General features: G+C 37.2%; 1 protein-coding gene and 1 long non-coding RNA gene across 4 annotated transcripts; one reads left to right on the top strand and one right to left on the bottom strand.

The window, feature by feature from the left end:
• Positions 1 to 181: 181 nt before the first annotated feature.
• LOC132691061 (uncharacterized) lies at positions 182 to 3687 on the bottom strand. The gene is made up of 2 exons (XR_009615590.2): positions 3250 to 3687; positions 182 to 3075 (listed from the first exon to the last, which is right to left on the bottom strand). It is a non-coding gene; the product is annotated as an uncharacterized LOC132691061 (long non-coding RNA).
• Positions 2735 to 23002, top strand: LOC144612681 (uncharacterized). 3 transcript variants are annotated; one of them, XM_060652041.2, is made up of 5 exons: positions 2735 to 2961; positions 8199 to 8281; positions 10031 to 10157; positions 12755 to 12850; positions 20425 to 23002. In XM_060652041.2, exons 2-5 carry the CDS (start codon positions 8273 to 8275, stop codon positions 21933 to 21935), a joined length of 1743 nt encoding a protein of 580 aa, XP_060508024.2. In that variant the 5' UTR covers positions 2735 to 2961; positions 8199 to 8272; the 3' UTR covers positions 21936 to 23002. The 3 variants fall into 3 exon arrangements, with proteins under 3 accessions (XP_060508024.2, XP_060508022.2, XP_060508023.2); XM_060652039.2 differs by having other exon boundaries at positions 12752 to 12850; XM_060652040.2 differs by lacking the exon at positions 2735 to 2961 and adding an exon at positions 4253 to 5543 and having other exon boundaries at positions 12752 to 12850.
• The last annotated feature ends 251 nt before the right edge of the window (positions 23003 to 23253 follow it).

Below are 23253 nucleotides of genomic sequence, written 5' to 3'. Positions count from 1 at the left end.
GTGAGTTTGAGCCCCGCATTGGGTTCTGTGCTGACAGCTTAGAGCCTAGAGCCTGCTTTGGATTCTGTGTCTCCGTCCCTCTCTCTCTGCCCCTCCTCTTCTTGCACTCTGTCTCTCTTAAAAATAAATACACATTAAAAAACATTTTTTTAATTGGAAAAAACACTCTAAAATATCATACTGATTTTTATAGTACAGCTTTATTATGAATATTTAATCTGCTTTTCAGTTCCAAATTTTGAAATAATTTTTATAATGAAATTACTAAAGAGCAATTATTTCATGTTTCTTCCTTCTTTATTCTGTATTTTAAGGCCTAAAATTTCACCTGTTGTCTTAATATCTTTAATATCTTAATGTCTTGGCCTCACAGGACCCCCAAAGGCCTACCCGTGAGTTCCCTTGCTCTAACCAGAGATGCCCCAGTCAGTAGGAAAGCTCTCAGCCAGGTAATCCAAATATTAGCTAGATCAGCTGCACCCTAGTCCTCAACCTAATGGCTTTCACCTCCCTACTAGCCCACAAAATTATTCAAGCAAACCAATCACATCTTCCCATGGAAATAAGGGGGCACCTATCTTGCTGCTACAAAATCAGCCTCCCACAGCCCCTGCTGGTTTACTCTGCTCCCTAGTGTAACCACCCCCATGGTGTATGGTGTCGTCCTTCCCTGGGATGTGAGGATATATGATTAATAAACTGCTATCAATCTCATTTATCCACTGTCTAGATATCATGTGTTCAGACATCTCCAGAACCCTAGGGTGGGACTTCTGTCACCAAGGAAGTGAGGAGGAGGCCAAAAAAACCACCTTCCTACTCATTTGTACTACTGTTTTATGAGCTTTCTGTGCCCACACTGCGTAGGATTTTTATAAAACTCAAACTTCAAATAGAGATGCTAAATCCTGTCCTCAGCCTAGTTTTTATGTGTTGTCTGAAGTTGAGCTACCTAAAATAATCTTAGAAATAGGTCTTTGATTGAAATTTCATTTTGCTGAGTCTACAGACTTAAGAGAAATATTATTACACTGTTGTCCTCTTTATAAGACGTATGAAGCTAAAATTACAGGTGTAGAAACCTCATTGAACTTGATTCAAAGGAAATAGATGCTTTTTCAGGCTTGGAGAAAGTGGAGCATTAGAATAAGAACTAGGCAAAATGAGTTGTGTTGAGTATGGAAATAAATACTCCATACATTACTGCGAAAATGTAAAATGGTACAGTCATGTTAAGGAGAAATTTGTCAACATCACAAGTCAAAATTCACATAACCCACTTTTGAGAATTTAATTTACATATCAACCTAAAAATAAGCAAACTGATGTATATGTAGGAATACTGATTAGAGTATTGCTTTTAACAAAGGAAATTCTTTAAAATACTTAGTAGAAGACTTGTTTCTTAAATTAGGGTGTAGCCATACTTTGCGCCCTTAGGCAACTGTTGGAAATTATGACACTATGTACTGATTTGGAAACACATTTGTGTGAGGAAAAATACAAACGTATATGCATATAACATATAAATGTACTTGAAATTATGTATATGTGTTTGTGTGTATATATATGTGTATATATACATATATATATGTATATATACACATATATACATTTTATAGTAAATGTGAGTATTTGTATATGAAAATAACTTCCCCGGAAGGATACACACCAACAAAATCAAAACGTTGGAGACTCTAACGTGAGCTACCGTATGACTGAGATAAATAAATATAAGGAAAGGTTGCTTACCTTTTTAAACATGTTAATACCTTTTGAATTGCTACACATATTTCAAATATGTAATAGTGATAAAATACTTCAAATATGTAATAGTGATAAAATTTGGGCATCCTTTGACTAACTTTATATTTCCCATTTGGTAAACTTATGATTCTAAATACATATGGACAGAACCCTGATTTTTATGATAGCACCTTCTTTCTAGATTTTTTAAGTCTGTAGCCAAAATTTATCTTATTGTCCGTCTGCCTGAGACGGAAAATATTTTTCAATGGGATCTCATGACCAGGAACACAAGTTAAAGATGTTAGTTCACCTATGGGCTTCTTTACTGTCAAGCCGACATCATTCACAACACAACAGAAAGGGATGAAAAAATTCCCTGTCACAAAAGTCCGTTTCTGGTGGGCACAGTATCGTGAAACGTGAATAAAGTATTTTTTTCTGGATAGTCTTTAAAAGGACCCAAGTTCACTCTCTCTTTCCCTACAAAGAAAAGGCATTATACAGTACGGTCTCACATTATCCACGTTATCTCACCTGGAAACAAAACTTTGCCACTAAACTGTATAACTTGTACACAGTATGTAACCTCCTTTTATCTCAGAAGCTTCAATTCTAAAATGGAAACATAATAGTACCTGTGACATTTCAGGTGTAATGAGGTTTTAGTAAAGAGATACACACGTACACACATAGTTTGGCTAGACTATGAACCCACGTTCAGATGTTCACACCCATGCAAGCACGCCACGGTCCTCAGGGCCACGTCGCCGATTCTACAAGGCGGATCCTCACACACAGGCCTAAGGCCTCGGAAGGGAAGAGCTCCGCACACCCTTTCTCAGAACTCCCTGGTACAGGACCATCAGGGACTCGCCCTCTCCCCGCCAGGACCAGCGCAGAACGCGCCCTCAACCTCAGGTCCGGGGCTCCAGCAGTTCAGGGATCTGCGCCTGCGCACGCCCGGGCCGCGCGGCCGTTCCCAGAAGTCTCCGGGGCTCGGGCGGGGGGCGAGCCGATTTAGTTCGGGACTTTTAATGACCCTGCTCTCCGGGTCCCACAGTCGGTGTGGTAACTTGGACACGGGGCTCCTTTGGCATGTCCCTTGTTGCGTGCCGCGCGTGAGCGGCCCCGTCCGAGGAAGAAGTCGGCGTGAGTCGCGACGGAAAAGGCTGTGCAGACGTAGCTTAGAGCCCACGTGGACGGGGAGCGGCGGTGAGAGTGGGATTGCGGGAGGCGCTGTCAACACGGGAGCCGGGAGCGCGGGCTGAGTCTTCCCGGGGCTCAGGCTTGTGGGTGCTTGAGCAGCAGAGGAGGGTGCTTGTATCCCTGTGAGAAAGACGGGAAGCGAGTGTGTCTATGTGGGAGGAGGAGCTGGGGGTGCAGACTTGGGTAAGGCCAGGAGAGGTGTGTGGGTGCCCTCGTGTGACGGAGACGTAAGGATGCGTGTCTTTCGTGTGAGCTTGGGTTGTGGTGGCTCTGTGGTGAGTGTCTCTCACACACCGTGGCTCTAGTTTTGCGGCTGCTTCCTGGGACTGTCCTTCCTGGGAGTTCTCTGGGGTTCGTTCACATGTTTGAGAATGTCCGCATTCTCTGAGCCTTATAGGCAAGAACCAGCTGTGAACGCTCTTGCTTTATTCTGTTTATCTGTATGAGGTTACGGCAGGTGTAGCCATGGAGAGTAGAAGAGAAATGCTCAGCATTGTGGTGACTCTGATTATTCCCCTTCAGGTGTTTGTAGGTAAGCAACGAAAACGTGAAGTTCATTGTGACGTGTGTTTACAAGAGACTGAGCCAGAATTCAAGTGTCCGAGAACAGGAGTTCTTAACCAGGCGTCCTTTGTATCTATGGGTGTCGAGGGAACCACAGCTCCCTGAAATTGTGTAGATAATTGCTGCATATATTTGGAAACTTTCATTTTCATAATTCAAAAGGTTTAGACCTGGTTTTATTTAGAATCAAAAGGAACAATTTTGTTATACCTTGTGACGATTTTGCACAAATCAAGAGATTTGATCAAGAGCTTGATCAAGAGAATGGGAGTGGTTAAGAAAGCACATGACATCAGTGAGACAGTATTATGCAGATAATACGATTTCTGTTTATAAGAATTAGTCATTATAAAGAAAGATTTAAGTAAACCATCTTCATAGTTGTGGATAATAGTATTCAAGAAAATTTTAAAATAGAATTAAAATTAAAATAGAATGAAATTGAAATTAGAATTAAATTATAATTAAAATAAAATTAAAAATAGAATTTTGTAAAACCCTTTTGGGAAGATTGTATCCAAAATGACATTTTAATTGGTTATTCAGAGAATAATGGAAGGTATGTAGTCATATTTATTGGACAACTTCTCCGTGCTCAACTTTCCTGCCTACTTTACATACATAGTCTTATTAATCTGCAAAGCCTATTTCCCTTCTGTTAATGGAAAAATCTTTATAGTGAAATATATCTGATTATATCAGTGTAGTACAGCTACAGGATATTTAAGAACAGGTAAATGGTGGCTGTTTCAATCACTTTTTTCACAGCTGGCCTCATATGTACAGATTTTTTTTAACGATGAAAATATAGCATCTGCCATAACAGTGACTTAAAATATTTTAAATACTTTCTAATATCTTTATGTCGTATTTATGATAGAATAAATGCAGAATTACTGCAAAAGAAATTAATGTCCTAAGAAATTTAAGAAAATAAGAATACCCTTAATCTTACTGCCTAGAAATAATCACTTTTAATATTTTGGTGTATGTGTTTCCAATTTATTATGTGTGAACATTTCTGTGTGGCTTTGTTTTGACAAAACATAATTGGTGAAACAAAAGACGCAGAGTCCTACTCTTAGTTTGAAAAACAAATCTAGCCCAGTCATGGGGTTTCCTTTTACTTCTGTTAGGGAGGAGGAAATGCCAGGGATCTCCTTGTTTGAATAACATTAAATTTTCACCTTTTAGACATGACAAATGTTACTGAAAATCTTGTAGCACCAAATTACTAAATAATGCATACTTTCATAATTAATAATTTAGTGCTGGACACAGTGGTGCGTGCCTATAGTTCCAGGTACTTTGGAGGCTGAGCTAGGAGGATCACTTCAGCCCAGTAGTTCTGTCCTGTGGTGTGTCATGCCCATAGGGTGTGTGCAGTAACTTCAGCATCAGTATGGTGACCTCCCAGAAATGGGAGACCACCATATTCCCTAAGGAGGGATGAACTGGTCCAGGTCGGAGATAGAGCAAGTCAAAATTCCTGTGCTGATCATAATAATTTAGAGATTTAAGGTTATTTACAGAGAAAATAGCACTAAATTCTAATTTAGTGTCTGGCAAGTACAAATAATATTTCCAAAGGTAGTTATATGTAGCTTGTAATATAGAAAATAAAGATTGTAATATAAATCCCCCTATTATGCAGAGTAAGATTCACTCATTTGTTATGATTGCATTTTATCACATTCCAATTATAGATATATATATAATAATATATACCCTTTATCACTCCCTAATAGCTAGAGAGAGCAAGAAAAACTGCATTCAGCATCATAAACCACACCTGTGTGTGTTTATATAGCAGCTAGGGAGTGAGGAAAGAAACATACTGTCTTTTCCTGCCTGGTAATCTCTCTGTCTCTCTTATGTTACTCATGATTTTATTAAGAAGAATTATTTTTTCTCAAAGATAGGAACTGAAATTTTTTAAAAGAGAAAGCCCAAGAAGCACAAATTTTCTATGAGAATAACATGATGCAGCAGAATTAACTTCCATGTATAATAATGGATTAAGGGTAATATAATGACTTTGATCTTTAGTAGTGATTGATAATTTACATTAGCCATCTTGTTATACTTTTTAGTGTTAATATGGATTGCTTTGTTATTCTTCAGAACAGTCATAGGTAGTAGGTAATACTCTTTTTTAAAAAAATTTTTATATATATTTTTAAGTTTATTTATTTTTGAGAGAGAGAAACAGAACATGTGCAGGAGGAGGGACAGAGAGAGAGACACACACACAGAATCTGAAGCCGGCTTCAGGCCCTGAGCTGTCAGCATAGTTGGGACTCGAATGCCGGACTCGAACTGTGAGATCATGACCTGAGCCAAAGTCAGACACTTAACTGATTGAGCCACCCAGGCACCCCTGTAGTAGGTAATATTCTTAACTTTTCTTTGCTGATTTTGTAATCAACAGAGGCACTGAGGTATTATTAACTCTGACAGTTTAAGCTCATTTTCAATTCCTCAAATCTGACAACAGAGCTTGTGTTCTTAATTTCAACAGGATATCAGCTGCATTACGCAAACCTTTTAAAACCTGCCTTCTTCACTGACTTAATATTGTTTTCCATCATTTCATCTGGATTATTAATGAAGCCACAGTATGTCACCATATTGCAGACCATATATGTTTAACCTGTTGCCTTCTATGAGATAGTTCTGTTTTTAATTTTTGGTTATCAAAAATTATTCTTTGATGCACCATGCCTTACATACTGCTATAGTTATTTCCTTAAAAAATTTCCTAGAAATGGAATTTTGTGGTAAAATCAGACTTTTATTAAGTGCCTACTATATGCTAGACCTAGAAATTGTAGGATTTGGGGTAATCATTGGAAAGACATAGTTGCTTCCTTTAAAATGCTTATTATCTAAAATGAGGTAAAATCTGAATAGAAATAATTGTAAGGCAGTGTGTGGTGAAGACCACTAGCTAGATTTAGGTGACCTGCCTTGTGAATTCACAGGAAGACACACCAGTCAGGATATAAACAAAATATACAGATTCTATGAAATATCTATGGTAATAAGTGGATTTTGTGCTATGACTTTTATATTCACCATTTTCCTTCTAATTTTGTTAGATGCACAGTAAAACTAATAGGATATCACAAAGCAGCAGCTGTCTGGGGGATATGATGGCTTAGCTGACAGGTTTATAAACCAAATAAACCCTTCTGTCAAGAAGACCTGAAATAAAGCTGTATTGATATCATCAATTCATACAAGAGATTACACAGAGACGGGTTCCTATATCTTCTAGACAGAACTCCCTCATGCCTGAGAAGAAATGATAACATGAGTTTAGATAGATCCAAAGGAAGCAGACAAAAGATAAGCTGTTCAGTAAAACAGTCTAAATTTAGATAACAAATGATTTTTTTTTATTTTCTTTTTGGATATCTTCCTGTTAACAAGTAAAGGAAAAATACACATATCTTTCAAGTTAACCTGTGGTCATTGTTACAGTAATTATGAAGTAAGCTTTAAAAAAAAAAATCAAGGGGTGCCTGGGTGGCTCAGTTGGTTAAGCGTTCAACTTCAGATCATGATCTCCTGGTTTGTGAGCTCAAGCCTTGTGTCAGGCTCTGTGCTGACAGCTCAGAGCCTGGAGCCTGCTTTGGCTTCTGTGTCTCCCTCTCTCTCTGCCCCTCCTCCCTGCTAATGTTCTGTCTCAAAAATAAACATTTTTTAACTAAAAAATAAAAACAAGATCAAAATAAAAAGATAAACACTGTTAAAATGTTTTATAACCTTCCAGATTTTTTAATCTACTGATTTTAATTTGTCTATCACTTTTTCTCTACACTGATTGACGTATTCATATATTTAAAAAAATAATTATATTGGCCAATCTAATTCTGTTTAAAAAAAATTTTTTTTAATGTATGTTTATTATTTTGAGAGAGTGTGCGTGGGGGTGGGGCAGAAAGAGAGGGAGACACAGAATCCGAAGCAGGCTCCAGGCCCCAAGCTGTCAGCACAGAGCCCTACGCGGGGCTTGAACTCACAGACTGTGAGATCTCACAGACTGTGAGATCATGACCTGAGCTGAAGTCAGACGCTCACCTGACTGAGCCACCCAGGCACCCCAATCTAATTATTTTGGACAGTATATCTGGAATATTTTCTCATATCCTTAAATATTTTACCCAACTTCACATTTGATGTCTACTTGGTATTGTAATACAGTGATGGTTTGTCATTTATTTAACTGGTAAGATTTTCTAGACTTGGAGTACAGAACACTGACTTTCCATCTCCAGTGTCTTAACCAACTTTACCCACTTCCTAAAGAGGTTCTCATTAAGATGATATAGGGCTTAGAAGATGAGAATAGAAGGAAGAGGATCTGCTCAGAGCAAGACTGCACTGCCCACTCTTAGGTCTGCATCTGCCTCGCCAGAGTGATGCAGTGGCCAAAGAACTGCTGATATGTGCACATCTGGCTTTAATGCACATATGCTTCTGTTCTTGACTTTGTTCATCAGAGAACCCTGGGATTTGGGGAAGGAAATGACCTTATCTGTAATCCCAATCTACCCAAATTGTGTGTGTTGGAAAGTAGATTTGGAACTTGGAGTGGGAGATCCTAACATTAGTTTATGTCCTGTTGGGAACACTAAAGCAAAACTGGTTTTAAGATCTTTCTCTTCTCCCAGCTCTGGCTTTCTGGATCTGTGCTATTCTGTTAGAGGAACCCTGAAGACTGATCCACTCTTGTAGGCCTAAAACCATGGCCCATGTAAGTTGATGTTTCCTCCCTTGACCTTTTTTAGGTCATGTGAATATTTTCATTACATTTTCTAGAGTTTACTACCAAGAAAAGGCCTCTCCAATAACCTTTTACCCATCTTTTGTTCTGGTGAAATGTGATGCTAAATTACCCAGCATCCTTTCCATGCGACCTGTTCTAAACTAACCAGTGTTCATGTTATTACTGCAGAGTTATTCAACATGTCTTAAGTGTTCATTCTTTTATCAAGGGCAGTAATGGAATAGTAAAGGAGATATGCCCTTTGAGGTATAGATTTGTGTTATGTGAGGTTGCACAATAGTGTGGTCAAATGGAAATAATGGTTGTATTTGACCATCCATGAGAAAACTTTGAAATTTTCCAGATTTGGGATTTCCAGGTAGATAGGATAGAAATTTGGTATCAAAGGACTTAAATCTCAGTATAGAGTAAAATCTCATAATTTGTTTGAATTGGTATATGATTGTGATTCGCATATTTGGTCATAGACCTTGGCAGGAAATCTCCAGAGATAAATATGAAGACTCTTCTGTTGTTGGATGAGACATACTAAATTTAGGTGACATCTGCATAATTCATCATCCTTCTTAAGTATTCTTAACTCAATGTATTAGTTATCTATTAGCTATGTAACAAATTACCTCAACACTTAGCAGCTCAAAGCAGTAAACATTTATCTCACAGTTTCAGTGGTTCAGAAACCTGGACATGGCTTTGCTGGACTCTCCTGTCTGGATCTCTTACAAGGCTATCAAGGTGTTGGTCAGGGCTGAAGTCATCTTAAGGCTAACATTGGTGTATCTGTTCCCAAGCTCACTCAAGTGGGTTTTGACAGGATCCAGTTGCTCATGGGCTGTTGCCTGGAGGCCACACTTAGTTGAGCAAGTGAGACATCCAAAGAGGGCAAGCAATATGGAATCTATCAGAAATAACATTTTGTCACTTTAGTCATATTCTATTTATTAAAAGCAAGTCACTCAGCTCAGCCCACACACATGAAGGAGAGTACACAAGGGCATAAATACTAGATGATGATCACTGGTAACCTAAATGGAAGCTGCCTACCATACTCTCAGCTAAGCTAGCTGTTCAGTGACAGATGGTAGATGGCAATGAGGAAACTATATGTCATAAGTAGTAGGTGAACATAGAATCACAGAATTGGGGAAGACCTTACAAATGTAATACATCCTACCTGTATAAATGATTAAATCCAGTATGTCCCTGAATTATGTCATGTGCCAGAAAGTACATGGGTTTGTCAAAACAAGAGAGAATATTTGTGGTAAGATCTGAAATAATGAAAATTTAATACTTGAGGGAATTCTTAATTTTATACAAAGTCTGTTTTCTAAAATTGAGACTTCATACTACATTTTGAAAAATATTTGATTAAATTTTCTCTAAAAAGCAAAAATTTTCTTCAACTCATGTTTACTGAGAATTTATGTGACAGATAAACATGCTTGTATTCACTATTTGATTTAATAGTCAATGATTATTATTTTTATCTATCCTCAAATGATTCAGATATTTAAGAATATGCCAGGAAATTTGGTCTATTCCAGCAGGCTTCTTCAAAAATATGTATATATTCTGCTTCAGTCCCCTCCTGTATTATATATTTTTAACCTACATATTTGCTATGTTGCTTTCTTTCTGCAATATAGTACTTCTCCTTCCATCTTCAAAATATTCCTCTAATTTCCCCACTAATACATGGGTTTGCCGTTTCAGAGATCTGTGACATTCAGGGATGTGGCCATACACTTCTCTCAGCAGGAGTGGGAATATCTTGACTCTGTTCAGAAGAACTTGTACCGGGATGTGATGATGGAGAACTATGATAACTTGGTCTCATTGGGTATGTTCATCAGCCTCTAGTAATTTAAGATAATTTAGAAATAGGCATTTTTTCCCACTATGACTTTCAGGGTTGCTTTTAGGAAACTAGATACATTTCTTTGTTGTTATCATTATTATTATTTTATTTTATTTTTTTGCAAAGAAATAAATGATTTGAGTTTTGTCAGGTTGGAAATTGTAGCTCCATTAAACATTGTTGGGGAGGAAGAATTTTCCTTTATGCTTCAAGATTCTTCTAGCTAGTCTAAGAATTAAATTTATGTGAGACAGATTAACAGGAGAAAAAAACCAGAGTTTAATTATGTGTACACAGTCTCAAAAATGAAACTGAGACTTGAAGAAATGATGAAAGTAGTCAGTTTTTACACTTTTTAGAGAAAGAGACGACAAACCTGTGAAGAATTGACAGGACAAAGAAAACTTATGTTCAGAGTTTCAATTAGTAAGGAATTCTAAACTGAATTTGGGCTGGGGTAGTAAATTAGTAAAAAGTATTTGGTTGTCGGGGCACCTGGGTAACTCAGTGGGTTAAGCTTCTGACTTCAGCTCAGGTCATGATCTCACAGTTCATAAGTTCAAGCCCCACGTCAGGCTCTGTGCTGTATAGAGCCTGCTTCAGATATTCTCTCCCTCTGTCTCTCTCTCTCTGCCCCTCTGCTGCTCGTACTCTCTTTCTCTCAAAAATAAATAAACATTAAAAAAAAAAAAAAGTAACAAGGGTTGTTAATAATAGCCTTCTCAGGTCTGAATTCCCTATATCTGTTATAAGGATGTCTTTTTATCTTCTGATACAGAGAGGGTACCTTCCATTAGGAGATTTATTTCTTGCTTTCTGGAGACTAAGTATGGATCATAGTGTTATTTTTGCATTTAACTTTTTTTTTTTTTTTGGTAGACTCCATACCCAGTGTGGGACTTGAATTCATCCCTGAGATTAAGAGTCACATGCTCTAACTGAGCCAGCTAGGCGCCCCTACATTTACCCTTTTTAAAATTTTATTATTATTTTATTTTTGAGACTGAGAGCATGCATGCAAGCAGGAGAGGGGGCAGAGCGAGAAAGGGGGGGGGGGTGGAGGGAGGGAGAGAGAGAAACTTGAACAGGCTCCATGTTCAACCCAGAGCCTGACACATCTGCATCTCATGACCCTGGGATCATGATCTGAGCCGAAATCAAGAGTCATATGTTCAACTAGCTGCAGGAGCCTTGCATTTAACTTTTAAAATTATCATCATGCCAAAGTAGCATGTTTCGGGATGGTCTGCCCTTGGCCCCTACAGCATCTTCATCTTCTCTGTCCAGTGATACTCATACCTCCTCTGCAGTGACCTCTTTTTCTTTATGAACAGGATCTTGTTTAGAATTCTCTGGCATTTATTATTATAACCATTGTTAAATGATTCAGTTTTCCTATTTATTTATGCTCAGAATGTCTATAGAGATTACATTTTATTACCCACTCGCAGGGAAATCAGCTTGACACAGGGTCCTGAATTACTCTCATTGCCCTAAAAGAGCCTCTACAATTTTTTTGTAAGTTTATTTTATTTATTTTGAGAGAGAGAGAGAGAGAAAGTGCGAGTTGGGGAGGGGCGGAGAGAGAGAGAATCCCAAGCAGGCTCTGCACTGTCATCCCAGAACCCAACCAGGGCTTGAACCCACAAACCATGAGATCATGACTTGAGCCGAAGTCAGATGCTTAGAGTCATCCATGCACCCCAAGAGCTCTACAATCAAAATAGTGGTGCATTAGATAAATGGAATTCATTGAAAACTGAGGCATACACACTCTATTTCATAAGAAATTCTTTCTGTTTTGTGGTTGAAAGTTGTAATCTGTGAACATTACATTTAAAATGGAAAGAATATCCTACGGAGAGCCCTTCTTTGTACTCTTTGAAAGACAGCAATATCAGTAAAATATTAATAGCTAACATTGTTCTTAGTATGTAATTGGCAACACTTTGAACGTTTTACACATATGTATCAACTTGTTTGATCCTCCTGACAGCCCTATTCCCATTTTACAAGTGAGGATACTAAGGCACTGGGTTTAAGTGACTTTCCCAAGGTCAGACATAGGTGGAAGGTAGCAAAGACAGGAACTGAACTAAAGCTCCAGATTCTGTATTTTAAACTATGGTATTATGCATTCTCTCAAGAAAAAGAGGATTTATGAGTGTATGTTAAAAAACAAAACAAAACTTATTATACCTGATTTCTTGTTCTTTAGTTCCTTTACCCTCTCTTCTCAAAAATGTTATTCAACATCATTTTGACCTTTAGTTTATTATTATAATTTTTTAAGCATCTCTTTTTTTTAAATACTATTTTTGAGAGAGAGAGAGAGAGAGAGAGAGCATATGTGGGGAGGGACAGTAGGAGAGGGAGACACAGAAACCAAAGCAGGCTCCAGGCTCCAAGCTGTCAGCACAGAGCCTGATGTGGGGCTGAAACCCACAAACCATGAGATCATGACTTGAGCCGAAGTTGGATGCTTAACCGACTGAGCCACCCAGGCACCCCTATTACTATAATTTTAACTAAGCAATGTTTTGTTCTATATCATGTGCATTTTTTTTCTTTGTAAGCAGAACATTCCATTTCTAAGCCAGATGTGATCACATTATTGGAGCAAAGAAAAGAGCCCTGGATGGTTGTGAGGGAGGACACAAAAAGATGGTGTACAGGTAAGTATGAGCAAGGAATATATCTGTGTAGGTAAAAGCTAAGTGGTTAAGGAGAGACCTTGGAAAACTCCATGTTGGAGAACATACTTGTGATCTAGGGAGGAAATCTATGCTCTGCATGAGCTAGCTACCCAATGAATTTCATCTTTACCCCCTTAACCACTCCCTTTGTTACTCTTGTCATATTTCCCTCCCAATTCAGTAATGGGCACTGTCCTTCTTCCTCATGCACCATTTTGTCTATATTTTGGACTCAACTGCTCTCCAGATCCTCTTGTGCACTTGGACTTATATATATGGCTTCACTGCCTAAAGATAAATGCATTCCTATATCTGGCTAATGAAATGCAATTTATAGTGTATTAGGGAAGACATAAAATAAACATATAAACAAATAAGTAGGTACATAACATCACATAGTGAAATACAGTGTCAAGGAAACTAAGGACAAGACAAATTAAGGTAAGATGGTCAGGAATGCTTTTCTGAGGAGGTAGGATGTGGAAGGTAAGGCCCAGGCCATTTGAGTATAAGAGGAAGAGCATTCCAAGAAGAGTAGACAAATGCAAAGGCCTGAAAGAGAATATGACTGTTGTTTGTTCACGAGCAGCAGGTAGATCAGAGCAGAGTTATTGAATAGTGACTAACAAAACAAAGTCAGTATGCTATGGGGGATCAAATCATGTTGTGTTGTGATTCATTAAGAAAAATTATAGTTGTTTTTAAGATTATTTCTAAAGATATGATTTGATTAAATTTTTTATCTTCAATGTTCAAAAATCAAACCTTATAATTATGAGACTTAAAACAGAAATCTAGATAAAATAAACATTAAATGATTTTCCACTTTCTCTCATTTACTTGTTATTTATTAATTTTTATTTTTATTTTTTTAACATATTAAAAAAAAAATTTTTTAACATTTGTTTTTGAGAGAGAGAGCACAAGCAGGGGAGGGGCAGAGAGAGAAGGAGACACAGAATCTGACGCAGCTCTAGGCTCTGACTCAGCACAGAGCTTGATGTGGGGCTTGAATGTGAGATCATGACCTGAGCTGAAGTCAGCCCCTTAACCAGCTAAGCCACCCAGGCTCTCCTTTCTTAATTTTTGTTTTAAAAAGTTTTATCCTAATATTAATCTACTGGGAGTTTTTTTTCTTTATAGGTTCTGAAATCATTCTGAAATCATTTTTTCTTTATCTCTGCTGTATTCCTGAGCTCTATCATTTCATTTCTCAGTTTTTCTAATTCCGATTTATGTTTTTTTAATTTCATATAACATTTTTTTTAAATCAGAATACTTAATATTGTTAAAATGGCAGGGTGCCTGGGTGGCTCAGTCGGTTAAGCATCCGACTTCAGCTCAGGTCATGATCTTATGGCTCGTGAGTTCAAGCCCTGGGTCGGCCTCTGTGCTGACAGTTCAGAGCCTGGAGCCTGCTTTAGTTTCTGTCTCCATCTCTCTCTGCCCCTCTCCTGCTTGCATTCTGTCTCTCCCTTAAAAATAAATAAACGTTAAAATTTTAAAAATATATTGTTAAGATGGCATTACTACCCCAAATCCTATCAGCTTATTTGTAGAAACTGACATCCTGATCATAACATTCATGTGAATATGCAAGGGATTTAGAATAGTCAGAAAATCTTGAAAATTGAGAAAGTGGAATTCATATTTTCTAATTTCAAAACTTATTACACACCAAAACTTACAGGATGCATTGAAAGCAGTACTAAAAAGGAAATTTATAGCTTGCATTAGAAAGAAAATTCTTGGGGTGCCTGGGTGGCTCAGTTAGTTAGGTGTCTGACTCTGGATTTCAGTTCAGATCATGGCTCATGAGATCGAGCCCTATGTCGGGTCTATGCTGGCAGCTGCTTGGGATCCTTTCTCTTCCTCTCTCTCTGCCCCTTCCCCCCAAATAAGTAAGTAAACTTTAAAACAAACAAAAAAATTAGAAAATTCTCAAATTAAAAACCTAACTTCATACCTCAAGGAACTAGGTAAAAAAGAACGAACTAAACCCAAAGATAGCAAAAGAAAGAAAATAATAAAGAGTAGAGCAGAGGTAAACAGAGAATAGAAAAATAATAGGAAAAAAATCAATGAAACCAAGAGTTGGTTCTTCAAAATAGTCAACCATAGTGAGAAAATGTTAGCTAGATTGACTAAGGAGGGGACTCAACTAAAATCAGAAATGAAAGAAGGGACTATGAACAATTGTATGCCCACAAACTGGGTAACCTAATGAAATCCTGAGGACATACAGTCTACTAATACAGAATCATGAAGAAATAGAAATCTAAACAGACTTGTACAGAGATTGAATTAGTAATCAAAAATAAACAGACATGTGAAAAGATGGTCAGTATCACTCACAATCAGGGAAATACAAATAAAACAACAACAATGAGATATCATCTCACACCTATCAGAGTGGCTAAAATTAACACAGGAAACAAGTGTTAGGATGTAGAGAAAGGGAAACCCTCTTACACTGTGGGAATGCAAACTGGCCCAGCCACTGTAGAAGATAGTATAGAGGTTCCTCAAAAGGTTAAAAATAGAACTATCCTAGATCCTGCAATTGAACTACTGCATATTTACCCAAAGGATACAATGCTAAGTCAAAGGGATACATGCACTCCAATGTTTATAGCAGCATTATCAACAATAGCCATATTATGGGAAGAACCCAAAGTCCATTGACTGATGAATGAATAAAGAAGATGTGGTGTACACACACACACACACACACATGAGTATTACTCAGCCATAAAAAAGAATGAGGGGCACCTAGGTGGCTCAATCAATTAAGTGTCTGACTTTGGCTCAGGTCAGGTCATGATCTCGTGGTTCATGAGTTTGAGCTCCGCATCAGGCTTGCTGCTGCCAGCCTGTCAGCATGGAGCCCGCTTCAGACCTTCTGTTCCCCTCTCTCTGCCCCTCCCCTGCTTGTGCTCTTTCAAAAATAAATAAACATTAAAAAAAAAATCTTGCCATTTGCAATGACATGGATGGAGCTGGAGAGTATTATGCCAAGCAAAATAAGTCAGAGAAAGACAAATACTGTATGATTTCACTCATATGTGGAATTTAAGAAACAAAACAAACATGGGGTGGGGTGGGAGGAAGAAAGGAAAATCAAGAAACAGAATCTTAACTATAGAAAACAAAGTGATGATTACCAGAGGGGATGTGGGGCAGGAATGAGTTAGGTGATGGGTACTAAGGAGGGCACTTGTGATGAGCACCAGGTGTTGTGTACATATGTTGAATAATTAAATTCTACATTTAAGAATGGTATACTGTATGGTAAATAACTTGGAAAGAAAAAAATAACAAAAAATAACCCTGTTAAAGAATTAACACCACTTCCCCTCAAACTCTTCCAAAAATTCGAAGAGGAAGAAGAAACATTCCCAAATTTTCTCTATGAGGGTAGCATTACCCTAATATCAAAGCCAGAAAAATCCAGTGCAAGAAGAGAAACCCATAGATCAATGTTCCTGATGCATATTAAGTGAGGCAAAAGTTCTCAACAAAAATACTAGCAAACTGAATGCAACAGCATATGAAAATGGAGTTTTTTTCTGGAATGCAAGGATGATGCCATATATAAAAATCAAGCATGCAATACACCACATTAACAGAATGAAGGGGGAAAAACACAGGGTTATCTCAATTGATATAGAAAAAGAATTTAACAAAATATAATATTTTTCATGACAAACACTTGAGAAACCAGGAATAGAAGGAAACTACCTCACCAAAATAAAGGCCATCTGTGTTAGTCCACAGCTAACAGCATACCCAGTGGTGACAGACTGAAAACCACAGGGTTTGCTGCATCCTATAAGGTTCAGTATATTTTCATTTCCATTTATCTTCAGATACTTTCTAATTTCCCGTGTAATTTCTTTTCTATTGCTAATTTAAGTGTGTGCTATTTCCACATGTTTGTGTATTTTCTACTTTTCCTTCTGTTATTTGTAATTTTGTTCCTTTGTGATCAGAAAAGACACTCTCATTTCAATCTTTTAAATTTTGTTGATAGTTGATTTGGGTCTAATGTGGTGTATCTTGAAGAATGTACCACGTGTACTTGAAAAGAATGTGTATTCTGCCGTTGTGTACACAATATACATGTATGTTAGGTTCAGTTTGTTTAGAGTGTTGTTCAAGCCCTCTGTTTCCTTGTTGATTGGCCTGGTTCTTCTATCTATTATTGTAAGTAGGATATTGCTACTGTATTTTAGCAAATTAGCAAAGCAATAAAACTTAGACTATATATTCTGTCCTGTTTATGGGCAGTAGTTTAATTCTCTGAGGCTTTGCTTACACTGGTTTGTGTCCTTCTCATGCATGTGTGATTCAGGTTTAGGCTAAGCTTTTTCAGAATGTTTTCTTCTCTCACTTTCCAGTTTGATAGTGTTCCTTATCATGATTCTTTTTTTCTTTTTTTAAATATTAGTTTGTTATTTTGAGAGAGTGTGAGAGTTGGGGAGGGCTAGTGAGAGGGAGACACAGAATCCTAAGCAGGCTTTAGGCTCTAAGCTGTCAGCACAGGTCCCAATGTGGGGCTCGAACCCATGGACAGCAGACCGGGAGATCATGACCTGAGCCGAAGTTGGAACCTTAACTGACTGAGCCATCCAGGTGCCCCTGCCATGATTATTGTAGCAACAAATACGTCAGGGCTTTTACAGCCCATTTTTTGCCCCAGTATGACTGGGCCCCTCCCTTGTGGCAAGGTTGTGATATAGAAAATAGCAAGAGGGGTACCTGGGTGGCCCAGTTGGTTGGGCGGCCAACTTCGGCTAAGGTCATGATCTCATGATCCGTGAGTTCGAGCCCTGCGTCAGGCTCTGTGCTGACAACTCAGAGCCTGGAGCCTGCTTTGGATTCTGTGTACCCCCAATGCCCTCTCTCTGCCCCTCCCCCACTCGTGCTCTGTCTCGCTTTCTCAAAAATAAATAAATGTTAAAAAATAAAAAGAAAAAAGAAAATAGCAAGAAACTCACCCTAATGTAGTTTACTTTTTAAGGTTTTCACTCCTCTCTACAGGCTTTTTTTTTTTTTAATTTTTTATTTAAAAAATTTTTTTTAATGTTTATTTCTTATTGAGAGAGAGTGCGAGCAGGGGAGGGACAGAGAGAGAGAGGGAGACACAGAATCTGAAGCAGGCTCCAGGCTCTGAGCTGTCAGCACAGAGCCCGACGTGGGGCTCAAACCCACAAACCATGAGATCATGACCTGAGCCGAAGTCGGACACTCAACCGACTGAGCCACCCAGGCACCCCTTTAATTTACTTTTTTTAAGTAGGCTCCACACACAACGGGGGCTTGGACTCACAACTCTGAGATCAAGAGTAGCATGCTGTATTTACTGAGCCACCCAGGTACCCCACTACAGTTGTCTTCTTTTGTTTACTCAAATTTACTGACTTCATGTGTTTGATTTTGTTATTTTGTCAAGCATTTTTAGTTGATATCAGTCAGAGAGGGAAATGACTATAAGGGATTTACATCACTGTGATGGAACTAGAACTTCTTCAATTAAGGAGTTATTTAACAGTGAAATTATATTTCATTTATTTTCTCTTCTGTCATTGTGGACTCGTTGCTTTTTATATTGTTTATATTTATCACAATCATTTTTATGCTACTATTTTCACAGTGTTGGCCAGTCATACTTCTGTAAGTCTTTGACATTTTCATTTCTTTTTTGCCTAAGATTTCTAGGTTCACCTTTTTTGACCTGTTCTAAATTGTTTTCTTTATCTAACCATGCTAGATCCATATAATGGACATTATTTTTAGAAATGATAATTTAGAAGTTAATACTCATTACAACTATTTTTTTTGACAACTTTTTCTGTTCTATTGTAATTGGTCTGTTTAAGCCTTCTAGGTGATTCTTTGGTGAATTTTGATGAATTTTTCTAGAAAATTATCCATTCCATTATTTCAGAAGTATTAGTGATGTATTCAAAGTATTCAAAATTTCAGTAAAATTCATTTTAGTTTTGCATTTCCCCCTTAATCATTTCTTCTTATTTTTTGTTTTTACTTCTTTTTGATTGGTTTGGCTAATGTTTACTTCTTGATTTTTAAAGCACCAGCTTTTTATTTGTTACTACTACACTTTTCTAACTCATTACGTTGTGCTCTTAATTTGTTTTTTCTTTCTTTTAGTTTGCTTGTTTTCTAAGTTTTGGAATTGGTTCCTTGACTCATTTATTTCTTCCATTTTAATAGCAACAATTACTTAAATCTTTGAATTCTCTGAGTGCTCAAATTGAATGCCTAAAATTCTGGTATGTACTTATTTTCTCTATTGTACCCTTTCCGTTTTTTTATTTCCATACTTTCCCAGTTTTATTCTGGAGAGGGTACTTCTGTTTCCACATCAAATGTGTTTTGGTTTTCTGGTATTGTTATAATTCCTGTTGTTACTTGGTTTTGGAGAGAAAGTGTTTGTATTATCTCAGAATTTGGTACATACTGTACTTACAAGAATCTACTCCTGAAGCCAAAGAGTATGTATGTTAGCTGACTTAACAATAATTTAAAAAAAAAAAAAAAAAGATGGCATTTCTTGTCCCCAAGTCTCTTCGACCACTCATTCAGCACATAGAAATTTTTTCAAGATATCCTTTCATATTTTTTGTTATTCTGCAGGCTATGTCTGTTCAAATATGTTTTTCACATAGTTCCTGTAACTCTTTTTCCAGATTTCTTTGCTCTATAGTTGAGTTTCACTTCTTTTCCTCAAAATACCCAACTGCTCAAAATCCATAAGACTTTTAGCAGGGTGTATACTTCATCCCTGTCTGAAAATTCATTGACAGACTTGTAGAAAAGGACCTGAGAAAAGATATGAAGGAATAAAACAGTTGGAAAATTTGTAGAATGGGTACCTAATAAGAAAAAGCTCAGTGAAAATAAGCAAACAAGAACTTTTATTATTTTATTTAAAATGAGAACAAAGAAATGCACACATGGCTGTGCATTAGAGGAAATGACCACAATATTTATATTTTATTATTTTTTCTTAATTTTTTTTAATGTTTTTATTTTATTTTTGAGAGAGAGACACGGAGCAGGGGAGGGGCAGAGAGAGACGGAGACAGAGTTTGAAGCAGGCTCCAGGCTCTGAGCTATCAGTGCAGAGCCCAACATGGGGCTTGAACTCACAGACTGCAAGATCATGACTTGAACCGAAGTCGGTCGCCCAACCGACTGAGCCACCCAGGCACCCCAATATTTGTATTTTAAAGGGAAAATATAATTGGAGAAAGATCAGGTATAAATAGTTGCCATGTTTTACACACACACACACACACACACACACACACGGAAACTGATACTGGAGAGAATACATTCAATTATTGTAGTAACGTAATAAATGAGTTATGGAGACATTGTCAGTAGTAATGCAAACTGTATAGCTGATTTTGGAGAATACTCTCTAGAGTATTCATCTTTCATAGGTAATGTTTTTAATTTTTAAAGAAATTTACTATAAAATATTTATGTCCAGGAAAACAAAATGTTTTTCTCATTTCTTTTAGACTTGGAGTCAAAATATGAAATAATCAGCTGTGAAAAAGTACACGTTTATAAAAAACATTCACCTCTTACTCTACGTCAGAAAATTCATACTAGAGAGAAACCCTATGAATGTGACAAATGTGGGAAGGCCTTTAGTCGACATACAGACCTTATAGTACATCAGAGAATTCATACTGGTGAGAAACCCTATGAATGTGAGCAGTGTGGAAAGTCCTTTAATCGTGCATCCAACCTTCTGCAACATCAGAGAATTCATACTGGTGAAAAACCTTATAAATGTGAGCAATGTGGAATGATGTTTAGTCGTAGGATGGACCTGAGAGTTCATCAGAGAATTCACACTGGTGAGAAACCCTATGAATGTGAACAATGTGGGAAAGCCTTTAGTCGTGCCTCACATCTTACTCAACATGGGAGAGTTCATACTGGTGAGAAAGCCTATGTATGTAATGAATGTGGGAAGGCCTTTAGTCAGGGTGGAAGACTTAGAATACATCAGAGAATTCATACTGGTGAGAAACCCTATGAATGTAAGGAATGTGGGAAGGCCTTTAATCAAGCCTCTCATCTTGTGCAACATGACAGAATTCATACTGGTGAAAAACCCTATGAGTGCCATGAGTGTGGGATGACCTTTAGTCGTGGTATAGATCTAAGAGTACATCATAGAATTCATACTGGTGAGAAACCATATGAATGTAAGGAATGTGGGAAGGCCTTTAGACGTGCCTCAAATCTTGTTCAGCATGAGAGAATTCATACTGGGGAAAAGCCCTATGAATGTAAGGAATGTGGGATGACATTTAGTCGTGGTTATCAGCTCATTCCACATCAGAGAGTGCATATTGGTATAAAACCCTATGAATGTAATGAATGTGGGAAGGCCTTTAGTCATGCTTCAGCACTTATTCAACATGAGAGAATTCATACTGGTGAGAAACCCTATAAATGTAAAGAATGTGGGAAAGCCTTTCTTCATGGTGGAAGCCTAAGAATGCATCATAGAATTCATACTGGTGAGAAACCCTATGAATGTAAAGAATGTGGGAAGGCTTTTAGTCGCACCTCAAACCTTGTTAGGCATGAGAGAATTCATACAGGTGAGAAACCATATGAATGTAAGGAATGCTGGAAGGCCTTTAGTCATATTGAAAGCCTCAGAGTACATCATAGAATTCATACTGGTGAGAAGCTCCATGAATGTAAAGAGTGTGGGAAGGCTTTTAGTAGTGGCCATCAACTAATTGTACATCATAGATTTCATACTGGTGAGAAACCCTATGAATGTAAGGAATGTGGGAAGGCTTTTAGTGTGTATGGGCGACTTACTAGACACCAGAGTATTCACAGTGGTGAGAAACCTTTTGAATGTAACACATGTAAGAAGTCCTTTAGGCTTAGGTCAAGTCTTAAAGTACATCAGAGAATTCATACTGGAGAGAAGGCTTATGAATATAAGGACTGTGGAAAGGCATATATATGCAGTAGAGAATGTATAGTACATAAGTGATTTATAATACTGAGAAACAGTGTGAATGAAAGGAATATGGGAATACTTTTAGGTATGGTTCAGTTTTTATAAGGCATTAAGCAATTTATACTGGTGAGAACTCCTTAAAATGTAAATAATGTTTGGAATTTTTGTTATGACTCATGTTCAGATTAATAAATTTATAATGTATTTTTATATAACAGGGAAGACTTTACTAGCATTTCTCTATTTACAGATTATCAGAATATTCATCTTGGAGGAAAATTCAGAGAATGTGGATATTCCCTTGTTTTTTATGCTTTATTTATAAAAGCTCTCCAGCCCTCATCAATTATTGTTAAATTTGAGGGAACTCATACCACAGAAAACCCCTGTTGATCTAACAAAAACCATAGTGATTGTCATTTGATGCTTTACAGCCTGTATGACCTTGGGCAAGATATTATCCCTGTGGGAGTCATTTATAAGTGGTGATAACAGTACTTGCATTATAGTGCTGTTTTTGAAATGTAGAAAACTTGGAAAGCTATCTTAAACATAGTCTCTATTCAGTAAGTATTAGATACTGTTTTTAATATTATTTGTATTACTATTAGTGAATTATTAAGAGACCAAGTCAATATGGGTGTAATGAACTTAGAAAATCTTTATTCCTAAGTAATTACTTGTGCCTTTTTGAGTTTTAAGTATTTTTTTCTGCACAGTCTAGTAGAATATGAAAATCATGAGGATTTAAAATGTGAGTTTTATTGGAAGACTGACATTGATTTGTTTACATACCACCTATGGATGCTTTCATACTCCTCTGGCACAGCTGAATACCTGCAGCAGAGGCCATATGGCCAACAAAGCCTAAAATATTTACTGTCTGGTTCTTCACAAAAATTTTTGCCAGTACCTGTTTTAGAATAACATCCCCACCAATTTTTCATTACTTTGGATTTTCGAAGAGTATGAGAAAGTTGTCTTACTGAATGGTCCCATGTTCTGGGTTTTTAAAATTATTTCTTTGTGGGTCATTTATCCTGTTCTTCTATCTCTAATCGTTCTAGTAAATTAAAAGTTAAATGAAGAGGTTTAATTGAGTCAATGTTGTGAATGTTAAGAAACATATAATGTTGAGTTTCCCTACTTTTAATGATGCTGGATGTTAACACCTGGTTATAGTAATGACTGCTAGATCTCTCCATTGTAGAAATCCATTTTATAGTTACTCATCTGCATGGTAATATTTTATCACCTCCTTTTGCAAATTGATAATCCTCATGTATAAGTTCTGAATTAAACAGAGAATTGAAATTAGGGTCTATTCAGAAAGGAATGATAATGAAATGCT

The sequence above is a fragment of the Panthera onca genome, chromosome E2, assembly GCF_046562875.1.
Source record: "Panthera onca isolate mPanOnc1 chromosome E2, mPanOnc1 haplotype 2, whole genome shotgun sequence".
Taxonomy (NCBI): domain Eukaryota; kingdom Metazoa; phylum Chordata; class Mammalia; order Carnivora; family Felidae; genus Panthera; species Panthera onca.
This window is presented reverse-complemented; position numbering and strand designations above follow the sequence as displayed.